Source organism: Pelophylax lessonae (genome assembly GCF_965119305.1).
Source record: "Pelophylax lessonae genome assembly, chromosome: 4".
Classification (NCBI taxonomy): Eukaryota; Metazoa; Chordata; class Amphibia; order Anura; family Ranidae; genus Pelophylax; species Pelophylax lessonae.
The window spans coordinates 469,876,310-469,894,642 of record NC_138771.1 but is presented as its reverse complement, the minus strand read 5'-3'; the positions used below and the strand labels follow the sequence as shown (position 1 = coordinate 469,894,642).

Below are 18,333 nucleotides of genomic sequence, written 5' to 3'. Positions count from 1 at the left end.
ATTTTTTCCAAATAAAATTAATAAAAAATATATGAATATATGTTTATTATGGCTCTTTTAATAGATGTTTCAGTGATCTTCTTTTTTTTTTTTTTTCTTTATAATTCCCTGACTTATTAATGCTTTTAAATGTTTTGCAGATACCATGGACTAAGCTGAAGACTCATCCAATAAGTCTGGTTAGTTTTGTTTTTTAATATGATGTCCTTCTTTTACTTTGGTGTTACACATATTTAAATCCAATTTTTATTTTCTTTTTAATCCATGCAAAACGTAAAAAAAAAAAATTAAACAAAGACTTCATTCATGTTGGCAGTTTTTCGTCACTTGAATGGGGGGGAAAAAAGTCACAGAACAGGCTGGATGTTATAAAAGGTTGTAAGTCAAGACTGAACAATTAAGAGTGTGCAGAAATTATTTGAAAGAAATTAACTGGAAATTAAATTCATCGGAACTTAGATGCAATAAAGAGAAAAAAAGCTGTACATACCACATCAACAGGAAATCCTATTATCAGAATAGATCTAAAAACACAGTGAAGCAAATCTATGTTCAAATCTGAAAATGCAGAACTGATGCGTGTTTGGTCAGCATTAGTTCAGCATTCACACTGTGATGGCATTGTCCTTAGGAAACCATATTTAGGTTATTAATATTATACAGGATTTATATAGTGCCAACAGTTTACGCAGCATTTTACAATATAAAAGGGAGACAGTACAGTTACAATACAATAAAATAAAATGCAAAGAGGGTTAGGAGGGCCCTGCTGACAAGAGCTTAGAATCTAAGAGAGGTGATTTTATTTATGACTTGTGCATTATTCAAGCCAATTCTACTGATTTCTGAGTGAAGCAACCAATAAGAATGTTGCTTGTGATAAATGGGTAATCTATGGGTTAATGCACTCCCCTAGGCCTTCATATCTTTTTCTGTGCAGTGAGCTGATACAATAGACAAAATGTGGGTTAGCTAAGGGATGGAATTCAGGGAATCCTGTTCTCCTGGTGACATCTCATATATCTAGGTATGATAAGGTGTCTGCAGAACACTGTGAGGCATGGGTGACAATTTAAACTTGCCAGAGGCTCTAACTGTTCCCCACTCTTTTAAAAGCTAAAACAAATCCGGCTCGTTCACAGAGCCGTACATTAGTGCAAAGGGCCGTGCTAGCTCACATGGGATGCATAGGTGTTCTCATTCATGTCTATTAGGGTGCGGCAGCTGCTTGGCCGCAGCCACTGCTCCCAAGCTGACACCTGTGTGGGTGAGTGTCCCCAAACTCGCACTGTCTGCGTTTTGAGGCTACGCACCCACACACAAATGTCAGATGGAAAGCAGTGGCTGTGTCTGTGCAGCCGCTGTGTCCCAATAGACATGAATGGGACTGCCTGCACGCAAATGCATGGAACACATGTGCCACCCACACGGGCAAACACTTTGCACAGATGTACGCTAAGTGCCAGTTCACATATATGCGATGACCAGACATCGCATGTAATCCGCAGCGCACTGCACTGCAAATCACATGTGATGTCTGTGCTATGCCAATTCAGCCATACAGATTGTATGGCTGAATTTGCATTGGATTCGGACACAACTCGCACAGGACCCTTTTTTTGGGTCTGCACCAGAATCGGATCTCATTGGTGCTCACACCTATGCGATCCGATTTATGTCTGAACAGACAGTTCGCACCGTGATATGCAAACTGATCTGGGGGTGTCCTGTTGTATTGACATCCCCAACGATTTGCATATGGCAGTGTGGAGTGCCTGTGAGTTGAATGCGATGCGGGAACCCGCAGTGGATTTGCAGGGTTCCCGCATTGCATATATGTGAACCGGGACTTAAAGTGGTTGTAAACCCTCACATATACCCAGTGAAGTGACTAGTCTCAGGTGATGGAGAGATGATGCAAATCCTCCAACATAAGTTGTACCTGTCTATCTGCAGTTCTCTCTTCTCTACATGTGTTCAATTTTAAAGCTTGTCTGATAGTTCAGGAAAAAGGGGGCGGAGAGCCTAAGTTATACTCTGCAGAGCTCAGTGAGGAGAGCTCTGATTGGAGGAAACGGACACACCTCCCTGCACACAGAAACAGAGCTGAGGCTGTCAATCAACTGGCGGTGCCTCCCTTGTCACCATTTTTCTCTTGGTGTCAGGAAAACTTGTCAGAAGTGACTCATGCTGATAGGACAGGAAGGAAGCAGTAGACAATAGTGACACTTAGTGCTCTTAACTGAGACAAGAACACACTATGAAGGGATATGCTGTGTTCAAATTTCATGTCTGACATTTACAACCACTTTAATAAAGATACAGCATACGCCTTGTTCACACAGGCATTCTCAGTTCACAATGTTTTGCTGATGTGTTATGATTGTGTGTGGTGTAATATTTTAAAGTTATTGAAACTGAATTTAAATGTATGTATTTTAGTCCTTGGACAAAGTCATCATGGAAATGAGCACATGTGATGAGCCACGTGCGTGTAATGGACCCTCACCATTGGTCACTGCTTCAGGGCAAAGGTGAGTGGCACTTGATGTTGGCATAGTATTCTATGGCCAGTTCTCTCAGCACTGGAGTTCAACTCCCACCAGACACATTTATTTGCTGTTGTTTTGTTCTCCCTCGTGTTCATGTGGGCTTCTTCTCACTATCCAAAAACATAATGGTGAAACTTGTCTATAGCCATCCAAAATTGGGTCTTTTGTCTTAAAAACTCAAGGAAGACAGTTTGAGATAGATATATATATATATATACACACCGTCAGGTCCATACATATTGGGACATTGACACAATTCTAATCTTTTTGGCTCTATACACGACCACAATGGATTTGAAATGCAACAAACAAGATGTACTTTAACTGCAGACTTTCAGCTTTAATTTGAGGGTATTTACATCCAAATCAGGTGAACGGTGTAGGAATTACAACAGTTTGTATATGTGCCTCCCACTTTTTAAGGGACCAAAAGTAATGGGACAGATTAACAATCAAAAATCAAACTTTCACTTTTTAATACTTGGTTGCAAATCCTTTGCAGTCAATTACAGCCTGACGTCTGGAACGCATAGACATCACCAGACGCTGGGTTTCATCCCTGGTGATGCTCTGCCAAGCCTCTGCTGCAACTGTCTTCAGTTCCTGCTTGTTCTTGGGGAATTTTCCCTTCAGTTTTGTCTTCAGCAAGTGAAATGCATGCTCAATCGGATTCAGGTCAGGTGATTGACTTGGCCATTGCATAACATTCCACTTATTTCCCTTAAAAAACTCTTTGGTTGCTTTCGCAGTATGCTTCGGGTCATTGTCCATCTGCACTGTGAAGTGCCGTCCAATGAGTTCTGAAGCATTTGGCTGAATAGGATCAGATAATATTGCCCGGAACACTTAAGAATTCATCCTGCTGCTTTTGTCAGCAGTCACATCATCCATAAATACAAGAGAACCAGTTCCATTGGCAGCCATACATGCCCACGCCATGACATTACCATCAACATGCTTCACTGATGAGGTGGTATGCTTTGGATCATGAGCAGTTCCTTTCTTTCTCCATACTCTTCTCTTCCCATCACTCTGGTACAAGTTGATCTTGGTCTCATCTGTCCATAGGATGTTGTTCCAGAACTGTGAAGGCTTTTTTAGATGTTTGGCAAACTCTAATCTGGCCTTCCTGTTTTTGAGGCTTACCAGTGGTTGACATCTTGTGGTGAACCCTCTGTATTCACTCTGGTGAAGTCTTCTCTTAATTGTTGACTTTGACACACATACACCTACCTCCTAGAGAGTGTTCTTGATCTGGCCAACTGTTGTGAAGGGTGTTTTCTTCACCAGGGAAAGAATTCTTTGGTCATCCACCACAGTTGTTTACCGTGGTCTTCCGGGTCTTTTGGTGTTGCTGAGCTCACCGGCGCATTCTTTCTTTTTAAGAATGTTCCAAACAGTTGATTTGGCCACACCTAATATTTTTGCTATCTCTCTGATGGGTTTGGTTTTTTTTTTTCAGCCTAATTATGGTTTGCTTCACTGATAGTGACAGCTCTTCGGATCTCATATTGAGAGTTGACAGCAACAGATTCCAAATCCAAATAACACACTTTAAATGAACTCTGGACCTTTTATCTGCTCTTTGTAAATGGGATAAGGAGGGAATAACACACACCTGGCCATGGAACAGCTGAGCAGCCAATTGTCCCATTACTTTTGGTCCCTTAAAAAGTGGGAGGCACATATACAAACTGTTGTAATTCCTACACCTTTCACCTGATTTTGGATGTAAATACCCTCAAATATAATAGCTGAAAGTCTGCAGTTAAAGCACATCTTGTTTCATTTCAAATCCATTGTGGTGGTGTATAGAGACAAAAAGATTTGAATTGTGTCAATATCCCAATATTTATGGACCCAACTGTGTGTGTGTGTGTGTGTGTGTGTATATATATATATATATATATATATATATATATATGTATATGTGTGTGTGTGTGTGTATGAGCCGTTATACCTGCTGAATGATTTGTATTTCTGTCCATCCAGTCCTGAGATTTACACAGCCATGGTAAGAAGCACCTCCCTTTCTGGCAGGACAGGAGACCTGATTTTTCTGCTACAATTCAGGAACATTTTCAGGTCTTCTCCCCATCCCTCAGCCTTTGACTAGACAATGAAAGGAGAAGCAGCACACTGATGAGCTAGATCAGCTGTAAGCTTTCTTTCTCCTTCAACATGCTCCGTGCAACACAACTGCAGCTGATTCACTCCTGCTGATGATTTTCCCTGCCTGCTTGCATTAAAAAAATCATAATGTTATAATAATGAGTACAGATCTGAATTAAGTCATTTTAAATCAGCCTGGTGTACCACTTTAATGTCTTTGCTATGGATCTTTGATTGTAAGGCCAAGAACTGTGAATAATCTGTGTGTACTCTGAACCTCTGCGAAGAGCTTGGCTTTATACAGTATATGTTTACAAAGAACACATTGAATATTTCAAGAGGATGTGCTTGAGTACAAGACTGATACATTTTTATAAATATCTTTCCTACTATTTAGGTAAATACTGTATATATTTCATATGAACATTTGATACTAGTCATTTGCATCTAGCAAATGTTGTACTAGAAGCTTCTGTCCAGGGTTGTTTTTTTTTTTTTTTTTTATTTATTGGCAGTGATTTACTAAGCTGTAAATAGCCTGTTGTAATTTGAACTTCTGGTACATAAGTTTATTTACAACACACAAACCGTTTGAGTTAGGAAGAAGGTAGCCCTCCCTATGATAATTCCTAATGACCCAAATAGATTTTTATTTCGATAGACGGTCAACAAATGACCAGAAAGTTCTGGGCCTTCAAATTTGAAATCCTAGCACGTCCGCATCCTGTCAAAACAAAACTAGACTCATTAGCTTTTGAGTTCGTTCATCTCCGCAGATGCCAAAATTATACACTGAGTTGTGCGTGCGTACAGGCAGGTAAGAATAGAATAGATTAATGTAGAAGAGACCTAGGGGTTGATTTACTAAAACTGAAGAGTGCAAGATCTGGCGCAGCTCTGCATGGTAGCCAATCAGCGTTTCAATTCAGATTTGACAAAAAAAAATAAAATAAAATCAAAGCTGATTGGTTTCTATGCAGAGCTGCACTAGATTTTGCACTCTCCAGTTTTAATAAATCAACCCCATAGTGTGTCTTCTGTATTGAAGAGCTGTTTACACATTTTTATGTTTCACGTAACATTCCACTTTAGTGGAAAAGTACAGTATGTTTCCCCAAAAAATAAGATTCAAGATATGTGTTCTTTTTAAATCTAGTTCTCAATGGGTGCGATGCAGGAATTAACAGGACACCATGATAAATGCACAGTGTACTGATATCTTCCGTGGTCAGTTTTGTGGCTACTCCCTCCATCCAGCCTTGCTGCTGTTGTAACCACAGCCCCTTTTGGAACACAGTGCACACAGAGGGGACCATGCTTCTCTACTGTGTGTGAATTAACCCGGGTACACTCCATCCGCTGTGTGTGGCATGAACCACAGTTCCCTGGAAGTCTCCTGCCGGCGCTGTCCGCTCTTTCCTCCTTTAGGTTCCTCCTTGGCAAGCTGGTGATAAGGAGGCACCAGTGCGTGTGTGTTCCCAAGCAGAGCTGTGTGTGTGTCCATAGACAAACACTGCACAGTTAAGCCACGCCCCTGTTCCTTACAGTCGTATGACTGACAGTAGCAGGAGACCAGGAAGTGAGGGGAGTGGTGCTGTATCCGAGACAACATAGGAGCAGTTATAGGCATCAGGTAAATTTTGAGGGAAAAGGGTTAGTAGGACAGATAGTAAGGTACATTTTACCGTTTTGCAATAAAGGAGAAGTATGGCCAAAGCTTTTTTGGACATCTCCTATGTAACACAGGAGTGCAGTTAGTTCTGTCAAAAGGGGAACTTCCACTTCAAATACTCCTGACCCCCTGACATGCCACATTTGGCATGTCATTTTTTTTTTTTTGGGGGGGGGGGGGGGGGCAGGTACCTTGTTTTGACAGGTACCTGCTCCCACTTCCGCGCCGGTTGCCTATGCGCCTCAAGAGGAAGTTCTTCTCTCCCCCTCACTCCCTGTAATCTTCTGGGACACGTCACAGGTCCTAGAAGATTGCCTGGCCATTCACAACATGCAGCGCGACTCGCGCGGTGCACACCCGGCTGTGAAGCCGCAAGCTGCCAGGTGTCCACACTAGAGATGCCGGTGCCCCTGAGCGGAGAGGGAGACGAGCTAGGCTTCGGGCGGCCGCATCTTTGGACCGTGGGACAGGTGAATGTGTGTTTATTAAAAGTCAGCAGCTACACTTTTTGTAGCTGCTGACTTTTAATAAACACAAAAATGAGTGGAAACCCGCTTTAAGGGAGTAAAACCTTTGGGTCCAGAAGTGGTAAATAGTTCAGAGACACTCCATGTTCTTGTATGAAAGGGGACCAACTCCCTGTCTATGCTTGTGGTTTTCGATTGGGATGTCCGATAGGTTTGGAAGGGGGCTCACGATTGGCTAAATGTTGGCACCAAACTGTACAAGTTCCATCCTGCTTTTTCTTGGATAGGACAGCTGTTGTGAAAATTAATAGAGCTTGGAGCATAGAAACCCGCTCAGTGCACTGAAAAGCGCACTGGTGGATAGTAATACGCACCAAACGCCATTAATCGCTTGTACTGAAAAGTACAAATGTACCGCTCTTTGGCATAAGGTTTACCAAGCACTTGGCAACAAAAAAGGTACAGACACGCTGGGTCATATTGATGCTATCTGCCTGTCTGTTCTCTCTCTGGGTATGTATATGTGTGTGAGAGCGCGTGGTTGTGTGTGTGTGTCAGTCCAGTCTCTGTGTGCTTCTGTGAATGTCTGTGTGTCTGCATGCATGAATGGGTGTGTGTGGTCTGTGCTGTGTGTGAGCTTCCTGTGGGAGTCTGACCTTCAGAGCAGGGCTTGGTATATTTACAGCAAGTGAACAAAGGGGGTTACAGAGAGTGGCTTCAAGACCACCAATCACAGAACATGTATACATTCAAAAAGTACAATAGGAACGAAGAGTCAGTGTTTATGTAAAAACACAGACATGTGCAGAGATGAGCAGAAATTGCTGCCATCTTATGGACTTGGCTGTGCTCATTCACAAACACGGACTCATTACCTGTTAGTGGATCCCATCAAATATAGTTAATAGAAAACCATATTTAATAGTGACCATGCTATTTGTTCCAGTCGATGAGACTTTATTATATCTGCATAAGACAATAGCAGCAGTATTTCAGTCATATGGATCAAATATGACTGAAAGACGCCATCCATTAATCTTGGTAAAACTATAAGAATTCTACATCACAAACACATCTCCACAGTAAATAGACGGGGCCCCGGATGGCGGGTATATATTTGTGCGATAGACTCTCCTTGCGCTGCAATCAAGCTACAAGTATTATGCTATCCCATCTAATGGAAGGTTTTCACCAACGGGCCTTTTCTCAATGCCAGTTAAAGCAATAATCACTGTGCATAGCAATTACTGGTAAACTGACACTGGGAGACATTATGGCAATTTAACAAAAGAAAATACATCCTAAAGAAATGTCCGCAATAACATTTTCACAACACAGCTATCCACCTGCTATAGATAAACTCTCTACCATATTGTGACACCCTCCTGGCTGTAGGTCTGCTCATGACATCCCTCGTTATAGAAATGTGAAAAAACTTTCTGCACTATCCCGGTGTATAAACCACCTATTACTCAACTCTATATACTGTACTATAGGAAGCAACTAGCACCACTATGCATCCAACCACCTGTACAAAATGCAATAAATATATAGTCTCAAAAAGTGCAGTGCTCTTCAATAAAGTGCATTCAATATAGTGCATAAATAAATATCTGAAAACAGTGTAAAAATTATGTAAATAAAAAAAAAAATTTATGTGAGTCCATCTTTTCTTTTAAATATATATACAGTCCAATAAATGATTCAATGTCCATTGATTCAGTGCAGTCCCATACACCAGAAACACTTCAGTAATTGCCCCTGATCACCACAGTGCCCTTAACCCCACCTATGGGTGTCTTCTCACCTGCTTGAATTAAAACTAGGTCTATAGGTCTATATGCATTTTGCAGTGTTATAAGTGGCACCATTCCCACTCCCCCCCCCCCCCCCAAAAAAAAAAAATTGGTGGCTCCCAGCGTGGTGTCAATCATATCGGAGGCAAAAGGAAAGAACCATAGTGCAAATCGCAAAAAAAGCATGTATTTCAATATAAAAATCCACTCGCATTTAAGAAGTAAAAAAACAAGCGTTTCACAATACAATTTTCTGCATATAAAACTCACCCTAGTCCCAGCGTGATTACGTCACTGACCACCTAACGCATAGCGCCCAATGGGCTTTCTCAAAGGTTCAGGCTACTAGTTAATTAGTGAGGTCCATTCAAGCAGGTGAGTAGACTCCCATAGTTTGGTTGAAGGGCACTGTGGTGATAAGAGGAATTACTGAAGAGTAATTTTATATATATATATATATATATATATATATATATATATATATATATATATATAAAATCTATTTAAAAGAAAAGATGGACTCACGTACATTTATTATATATAGATGATTTTTACACAGTTTTCAGATATTTAATTATGTACTATAATTTGAATGCACTTTATTAAAGGAGAGCACTGCACTTTCTTTGTGACAATATTCCCGGTCATGGGCCTTAATATTTGGGGAAAAAAGGAAGGTCTACACCCAAATGCATTTTCCACACTTTATGGTAACTTTGCAAGGTTTCCGTGACATCTGACATCGCCTTGACATACTAACAGATTTAATTAACATGGAACGCCATACACAGGAGTAGACATTCTGTAGTTGTCAACCTTCCCTTTGCACCTCCTCTCGTTGGGAGCACCCCATGATTGTTACCATTTCTCGCATGTATACTAAGTCTACAGCATCCAGTTTCTACCACCGAGCATAATCAAGGTGCCCTCATTAGTAAATTGGTATTGCCAGTCTCCCAATGTCCCTTCCATAGCTCTTCCCAGCCATTCACAGTCCCAGATGACACACTCATTCCCAGGTGAATTAGTACTCCCATCTGAGGACTATTTGCCCAAAAGGCATTTCACACCTCACTCATGAACCATAGGAGTCTGTAAAGAGTCAGGGCAAATACAGCTGTTTCTACGGAGTTCTGAACCACCTTGCCTGGGGTTTCAGCCCCATAGAGATCCCTTAGGTTAGTAGCCGATTACATCCTAGGAGCTCTGGGGTGTTTTGCTTCCATGCCCTATCTCACTAGGCCCTTCCCATCCTGGCGCTTATATGGCACTAACTCCACCCATTACATCACTAGAGGAAGGTTTTCTCCAAAATAGGCCCAACTCCAATTACAGCTTTCCCTATACTTTATCATATCAGAAACCAAGCCACCTAGTGGCCAACAAGCTCGTATAGATGTAATCTTCAGGTGTCCATTAACCTTTGGCCTTATACTGTACAGAGCAGAATTTAAACTTTAAGAACTCTTTGGTGCATGAGCACTCTAGGACTAGTTAATCTAATGTTTTTACAATCGCAGTGCAAATATTTGATTATGGCATCCACTGTCTAACTGGTGTGTCTGACTTGATAAAACAAACGTGACTATGCATATTTACGGACATGGATACGCATACTTTAGCATTCCGTTTAATGTCAAGAAGAGAGGAAAGGCTGGTGCGCTGTTTTGCAGAGCATTGTACATGGTGTGAAACCTGTATGGGTATTCAGCATTCATCTCTTTGCAAACAAAAGGCAATACAACTTCACACACATTTTACAGGCATGGTGTACCCATGAGTCATACAGTATCTCACAAAAGTGAGTACACCCCTCACATTTTTGTAAATATTTTATTATATTTTTTCATGTGACAACACTGAAGAAATTACACTTTGCTACAATGTAAAGTAGTGAGTGTACAGCTTGTACTATAGTGTCAATTTTCTGTCCCCTCAAAATAACTCAACACACAGCCATTATTGTCAAAACTGCTGGCAATAAAAGTGAGTACACCCCTAAGTGACATTGTCCAATTTGGGGCCAAATTGTCAATATTTGCTGCCATTGTGCTATGTGCTGGGTGTCCATTGTGCCCCTGTGCCTTTTGAGGATTGGGCTACCTCCAGGCCCACCTGCCCCCTATCTATCCATTAGAATGCATGTGCTTCCACTGTGGAGACTCTCATAGATTTACAGGAGTTAGGACTGCAGGTAATACAGGGTGCCGTGAAGTGGCCCTGAAGCTTACGCATGCGTTTGCAAATGTGTGCTAACTAAACCCGTTTTTAACCCATACTGTTAGACAGTTTAATTTGGTTGGTAAGCAGACTGGTGGGAATTTTTCTGGTTTTGTCTTGCATTTGTTGCCCTTCCATATGCTCCTTGCTGTGAAGGCCAGTTCTAGGTGGGGGCAGGGGCCATTTTGTTTGTGCAGAATGGTTAACATTACTTCACTGTTGAAATGCAGCATGATTATACAGCATGAACAATGTCCTTTCCCTAATCCTAACTAACATGATGTAGTGGCCCGGGCATACCTCCGTGAAGTGTGAGTCTATACAGGCGTTGTTCATGGCGTGGATGCTGTCCTTGGCTCCCAGTGTCTTCACACTGTCACACTACACTACACACTGTCTTCTACAGCAGTCTCTGAAGGGCAATTACTACTCGCTGGTCTTATCGGTTTTAGGCCATGAACTATGCCAAAAATGCTTACCTTTTCCTCTGCCTGGGTTGGCTGCTGGAAACTGTATGCATTTCAACCTGCCTACACCCTCTGTATTCTTTGCTATATAACGAAAGCATGCTGGTAGTAGGAGAGATTATCATGAACTGGCCTGCAGTTGTTTTTTGTTTGCCAGCGTCCAGTCCTTCTGTAGACGGCAGTATAACCTGAAGGTTAAAGACTTTATGTTCTTCAACGAATGCAATAAAAAGGATTATATTGGGAATTAGGGCTGCACGATATTGGGGAAAAAAGTACATTGCGATATTTGGTTTTTAACGATATATCGCAATATTTCTCCCGGACAGTCTCCGGAGGAGGGATCAGTGAGCAGAGCTCAGCTCTCCGCCAGGGGATCCTCCACACTTGTAGAACTTCTCCCGCCCGGACAGCCCGAGCCTTGTGTCAGAGCCGGAGTGTAGAGGAAGTGGGCTGAGTGAAGTGTCCCAGCAGTAGTACGGTAGCAGCCTTTGTCCCCCGGTGCTCCACCGCCATGCTCCGGACGTCTCTCCCCCCTCTCCTGCTGCTTTGCATTGTAGCGCTCTGCAGCCTCTCCACCGCCATGCAATCCAGCCCTCCCAGCTCTGCCTCTAAGTCTCCAGCCGACCATTACTCCGCCCATTGTCTCTCCATTCAATCTATTTACAAAACATTACAGCCTGATCCCGCCCCCGATGCAGCCAGGAGAGACAATGGGCGGAGCAGGGCGAAATAATGGTCGGCTGGATACTAGAGGCAGAGTTGGGAGGGCTGGATTGCATCGGGCTGGAGGGGCGGAGTTCCGATCACAGCCGAAAGCAAAATGGATGTGTCGGCTGCCAGCACTGTGAGTCCTCCTCCTCCCCCCGAATCCTGACTTCTCCTTGCCTCCCTGCCTATGCTAAATATCGCGTCTTCGGCGATATGAATATCACCCACGCCCGCAGAACGATAGTCGATATCACATCGACTATCGTTCAGCACTATTGGGAATACAAAAATCGTATATTTTTATTTTTTTACCAGTGCTGGGCAGTTTATTTTTAAAAAGTGGAGTTGGGCTTAAGGCTCAATTCACACTTGTTTTTAATTTTTCATGCAACTTTGGACACCAAAATCACATGAAAAGTCGCACACCATTATTTTTACTGGCACCCATTCAAACCGGTGAGACTTAAAGTTGCATCGACTTTGAAAAGGTGCCTGCACTATATTGGTGCGACTTAGATCCATTAAGTGTAAAGTGGCATCAAAGTCGCACTGGAAATTGTGCGACTTAGAAGTTGCGCTAGTGTGAAGGGAGCTTTAATAATTTTCTCCTTCCAGCTTCTTATCTGCACTAAAATAAAGGGTTGTTACAAGCATCCCTACTGTTCTTTCTGATATTTTCAGTAATGAAATCTTTCATTGTCTTCTGATGTTAACAGAGAAGGACCCAATCTTACTAGTAAAATAGAATTATACATCCCACAGTCTCCATGTAGAAAATATTACTGTAACAAATGGAGCTTTTGCTGCGGAGGACAGAATATATTTTCTGAATGAATATAGCTTTGTTCTGATTGATGTCACTGTGGGGCGATTTGTCAGCCTGAAATGCCACACTGCCACCTGGGCTGTTAATCAAGCCTGTATTATCGCTGTGTTTATGCTGCAAATAAGGATGTATGCTTTATGCTGTTGGTTTATCATGAGTTTGGAAATCAAATGTGTTACTAGCCAGTTTTATAGCACTGTGCACTATTAAATAAAAATATGTTAGGAGTCTGAGTACAGTCTTGGAGTTTTATTGGCTTTTTGTTTGGTTTTGGGCTTGAATAAAATGTAACCCAAAAAAAACAAGAAAAAAAGGTGATATTGCAGTTTACCAGTTATTAGGTGTGGTGGCTAAATTAATTTTAATTATTTTTCAGGAGGTTTTTCCTTTGTCGCCTGGTAATCTTTTCTTGTAATACTATTCCTGTCCTATGATGGCAGCTCCTACTCTCCCTGTACTGTATCCATGGAGGATCAGCATTGTCACACTAGAACAGACCTTTAAAACAACACCCCAAACATATAGGAAAGGTTTACAAGTTAATTAGGTTCCACTTTTTAGCAAAATTATCACTTATGGGTGGACTGACTTTTTAGGAAAACATGGTGGTCACAGAAATCTTCCAGGAAGATACAGTTTATGCAATCTTTTTAGCAAAGGGGTTGAAGAACCTATTCCCACAGTGAGTCACCTTAAAGTAAAACTATAGGCAAAACTTTTTTTCTTTTCATTTTGGATGGAGAACGAGAGGATTCTAACTCCTGTCAGATTTTTTTTCGCCATCTGTGTCCCATTGTGAAGATTTCCCTTCATTTCCTGTCCCATAGCCAAACAGGAAGTGAGAGGAAATTCCTGCAAATTAAAGGAATTCCTTGGGGACCCCCAGGTAACCAGAACTAGTGTCCTCATTGGATGATTTCCCCTCTATTACTTTCAATGATAATGGTAAACAGATCAAATGGAGAGTGTGAATCTCCATAAAGCGCTGGTATCCCTGCAGGACAAAGGCATAATGTGCATTGCATACTAGCACATTTTGAAATACTTACCTTAGAACGAACCCCCGACACGGTCGCCCGGACACCGCAGAGGGAGCAGACATGTTCCTTCGGCGCCTCTTCCGATTCGGCAGCTCCGGCACTGTGCACGCTGGAGTTCACTTTCCAGCAAGGGGCTCTGAAGGTTCCGGCAAGATACGCCAGACCTTCAGAGCGCATGCACCGCTGGTTTCAGCAGCTGCATGCAGGGTGAAAATCTCCTAAACCGTGCAGGTTTAGGAGATATTTATTTTACCTACAGGTAAGCCTTATTATAGGCTTACCTGTAGGTAAAAGTTAAAAAGCGTAGTATATTACCACTTTAATGGGGGCACAGACAGTAATAAAAACTGACAGGTGTTCTAATTCCTCTCCACTGTTTCCAAAACTTAAAAAAAAAAAGTTTTGCCTTTAGTTATACTTTAGGTGAGAGCGCCATGTGTTTGTACATACCTGGAAGTACTGGTTATTTAACATTGCTGCAGCAGGCAATTGAACAGAAGCCCAGAGCTATGTTATCATGATCCATTCTGTAGAGTTCCAGTACCATATTACCTTCATACATTTTGTTTAAGATCAGGATGCTGTAGACAGCGTTAGTCTTGACATGTTGAAGAAGCCAGTCTTACACACAATAAAGAGCAATAAAGTAGCCTAAAATAATGTTAATTTCTGTTATGTCAATTTTCAGACTTCCATTTTTTATCTTATATTTGACTACTTTTTTCATTTATCTTCCAGTGAATATGGTTTTGCAGAAAAAGTAGTAGAAGGAATCTCCCTGTCTGTCAATTCCATCGTCATCCGCATGAAAGCCAAGGCATTCAATGCTTCATTTGAGTTGTCCCAGCTAAGAATATACAGTGTCAATGCCAATTGGCAACTTAGTGATCTGCGTTTCACTCGAATACAAGACCCGCAGCGTGGAGAGGTAAGATAAAGCAAATTGGAGTGAATGTTCTACATTTTTTCGATTTTGCACCTGGGTTCGAGAATACACCCTTCACGTGACTGGCCTGGACACATATGTGTGTTGGTTTTTTCAGCAAATAGATATGTTCCACCAATCCAGACTATGCTGCCACCTTGAAATCCATTGCACCCAAAGGTGCCTTTTTCCAGCTGAGCTCATCAGAACCAGGCAATGTTGAAGCCAGAAGAGACACAATAGACCTGTACACCAAAATCTCTGCAATGGTGGGGTTTTTTTTTTTTGGGGGGGGTCTGCCACCTTCTAAGAAGCTGTGATGGTGACTCTGGGCAGAATGATGTGACTCCATAGCTCTGTCGTATCCATTCCTACATAATTCTTGTAGTTTATGAAAAGCCAGCTGAGACTAGGATCCACAATACCCATTGCACTGTAGTAATTTCACATTTAAATAGAAACTGCAGAGAGTCTACAGGAGACAGTCAGAGACCGAGGACATATTGCAAGAGATGGACAGAGATTGCACACAAGCTATATAAGTGGTTTAAAGGTGGGCACATACTAAAGAAGATGGCCAGAGACTGGAAGCATGCAGCAGGAGTTGGTTAAAGACTGCAGACATTCTACAGGAGTGTGGCAATGAATAAAGATGGTGAAACCACAATCGCCCACAGGTAAAGTGTTAAATATTAACCCAAACACACGCTGCTACAAAACCTACACCATGTTGCAATATACCAAACAGAAAAATATAAAATGTTGCAACAAACCAAGCCTTGTACACAATAGGCTTGGAGGGGACTTTATACTTTTTCATTTACTTACCTTTTTTTATTTTTATCTTTTTAAGAAGACTGTAATTTTAGAATATTTATGATTTGTAACACATGCTTTGGCATATTGGAACATTTTATATTTTTGTGTTTAGTAAATTGCAGCATTGTTTATATTTTGAGTGTGTTTGGGTTAGTATTTAGAGCTCTACCTGTTGGAGATTGTGTCTTCACTATCTTAATTTATTGCCTCATTGTGCGCGGTTATTTTTAGATTGCTACTTTAGCGCTGATTTCCACTTTTGGGATTGGTTTATATTATTTGTATGGGGGTAGTTCTTTCTAGGCATAGCGTGGAAGGGTTCAATAATTTAAGCTACAGGAGTGTTTAGAGACTGGACACATCCTAGAGGAGATGATGGGAGATTACGTGGTGCAAAGTCCTCAATTCTCTATACAGATACATATCTCTTATTGATACGTTTACATAAGTCAAATACTGACATTTTGTGCGTTTCAAGGTAACATAGTGACAATAAACACATACTGTGTATATCCTGGTATAGCCTATAGCAACCCATGTAACACACCCCCCAGTCCCATGACGTCCTGATGATGTCCTAATCCCACCAAAAATAGTAAAACATTTTCTTCTGAGGCATTACGTGCTTCACTTTGGAGTGCTAGTGATTTCATATCTTATCTTGGAGATGGCCAAAGACTGCAGACATGCTGCAGGAGATCAACAGGGACTGGAGAGGTGCTACATTGAACTGCTAAAAAAAGGTTACAAACCATTACTCCCACTTTTGTGTTCCTTGTAGCCATCTGAAAACCACTGTCCACACATTTGATTTCTCCTACAGCAAGATTCATTGAGATCAATGAGAAATAAACAAAAATGTTGAATGCACATTACAAAAAATAAGAGTAAAATAAAAAAAATAACCATTTAACCTGCAGAAGCCATTCTGAATATTCTTCCACCTGCTTGAGTTCTGGTTCTGGCAGGGCAGGTTCTTAAGCACAATCAGGCAGTTCCCTTTTCACATATGGTGCTACAGAGAGTACATTCTCGGGACCACCTTGCTAGGTACATGACACAGAATGACAGCGAAGTTCCAGAAATGTTTCTAGGTCACACATTAATCATGATCGGTAGCACTGAATACCGAGCAATGTAACCTGAGGGCCTGCCCAGTGTGACCCTTGGGCTGCAGATTTGGCACACATTGGCGCTTATTCAAGCATTAGATTGTTGGTCACATCTACACCATAGAAGAGGCAGCCATAATATGGACTGCATGCTGGTAGTCTGGTTCTTTTTTTTTTTTTTTTTTGTAGGAATGGCTTATATCTATTCGTTCATGAAGAAGTCATAGAGGCCACCAAGGTTCACATGCCATGCTGACCCTCAGGCTTCAGTAATTAGGCCTGAACTACTAGAGTCAAACCTCCTCTTCTGGGATCCCCTAGTGACTCTTCCTGTTCTGTGAGTGCCCCATTGCAAACCACTTGCTATGGGGGCACTCACGCGGGCTCTATCCCAAGCCATGCTGCCTGTGTCCATTAGATAGATGTCACAGCCCCCCCCCCCACTTCCTCCTCACAGGAGCCACGGGAGTGATAATTCCACCTAAACATTTTTTATTCTAATGCATTAGGTTAACAATAGTTTAGGCTTTAGAACCCATTTTGGAGCAAAAGTACTCTACTGTAACAAGTGTAACGTGTGTGTAGGTTAGCCCACAGCGCTACAATTTCAGATTTGACAAGTGTGAAATTAGCTAATGAGATTTTCTTTCTTCTTTCCTAAGGTGTTGACGTTCAAAGAGATAAACTGGCAGATGATTCGGATAGAAGCAGACGCCATTCAAAGTTCCGATCATGAAATAATGAGCGCCCCTGTCCGGCTTATCACCAATCAGTCCAAAATTAGAGTCACACTGAAGAGGAGAGTGAGTGCGAACGTTCCTTGTTTTATTGCAAGATGCAGAATCTGTGTTCCACCATCTGTCTCTCTCTTTGAACAGATCTCTGTAAAATGTTCTTGTTGTGGCATTCATTTATAGATGGAAAATCAGAGTGTGTTCATATAGTGGTCATTTTATGTAGCAGTTGTGTTTTATTTTCTCTTTAGCATTTATTTGACTCACTGTGGTTGCACTTTGACTCTCAAGGTCACAATGGGAAGGCCAGTACTGTCAGCTACCCAGGCTTTATTGCCTTATGTGAGGCTCTTTTCCTGCCTTTGGTACTAGGAGCCAAAAGGGAAGGACAAAAGTCATGCATGCCAGAGAGTGCCTGATGTTGATTAGTAATTTTATTTACGTAGCCCTCAATATTGAGAGACCTGAGCAGGCATCTACTGGAGCACCAACTCTTAAAGCGTCAATGTCAATATCCCACCCCAACAAAAAAACTTAATAGATGTTCCCTGCTGTAGGGTGGTCTCTGTCTCCTACCAGTCCACCATTTAAGTGCTGCAGCCTATGTCAGACTCGACCTTGACACTTCTGGGAGTGTCAGATGTCTTTTTCCTCTGCCTTGTGCTGTGGTACCATTCCCAAACCTCTGTGTCACTGATGAGCCCTGTGATGACATAGGGGTCCAAGGGGGGGAAGGTAGGGGAGTCCCTAGCGGTATATTACTTAATTTGGAGGCAACTGCTATAAGATTTTTTGGGGATGGCAGTGTCGCTTTGACACCTTTTGTGAGAAAATTAAGTATAAAAAAAGGAAGGGGTAGAACAAAATGGAAGAGGTAGAA

At 41.8% G+C, this 18,333-nt stretch overlaps 1 protein-coding gene across 2 annotated transcripts in view; it reads left to right on the top strand.

The window, feature by feature from the left end:
• BLTP3B (bridge-like lipid transfer protein family member 3B) overlaps nucleotides 1-18,333 on the top strand; it is a 167,510-nt gene that overhangs the window by 58,482 nt on the left and 90,695 nt on the right. For both annotated transcript variants that reach the window (XM_082253146.1, XM_082253147.1), the window contains exons 3-6: nucleotides 141-179; nucleotides 2,443-2,534; nucleotides 14,602-14,791; nucleotides 17,382-17,522. In XM_082253146.1, the coding sequence (XP_082109272.1) occupies nucleotides 141-179; nucleotides 2,443-2,534; nucleotides 14,602-14,791; nucleotides 17,382-17,522 (462 nt within the window). The remainder of the gene's footprint in view (nucleotides 1-140; nucleotides 180-2,442; nucleotides 2,535-14,601; nucleotides 14,792-17,381; nucleotides 17,523-18,333) is intronic.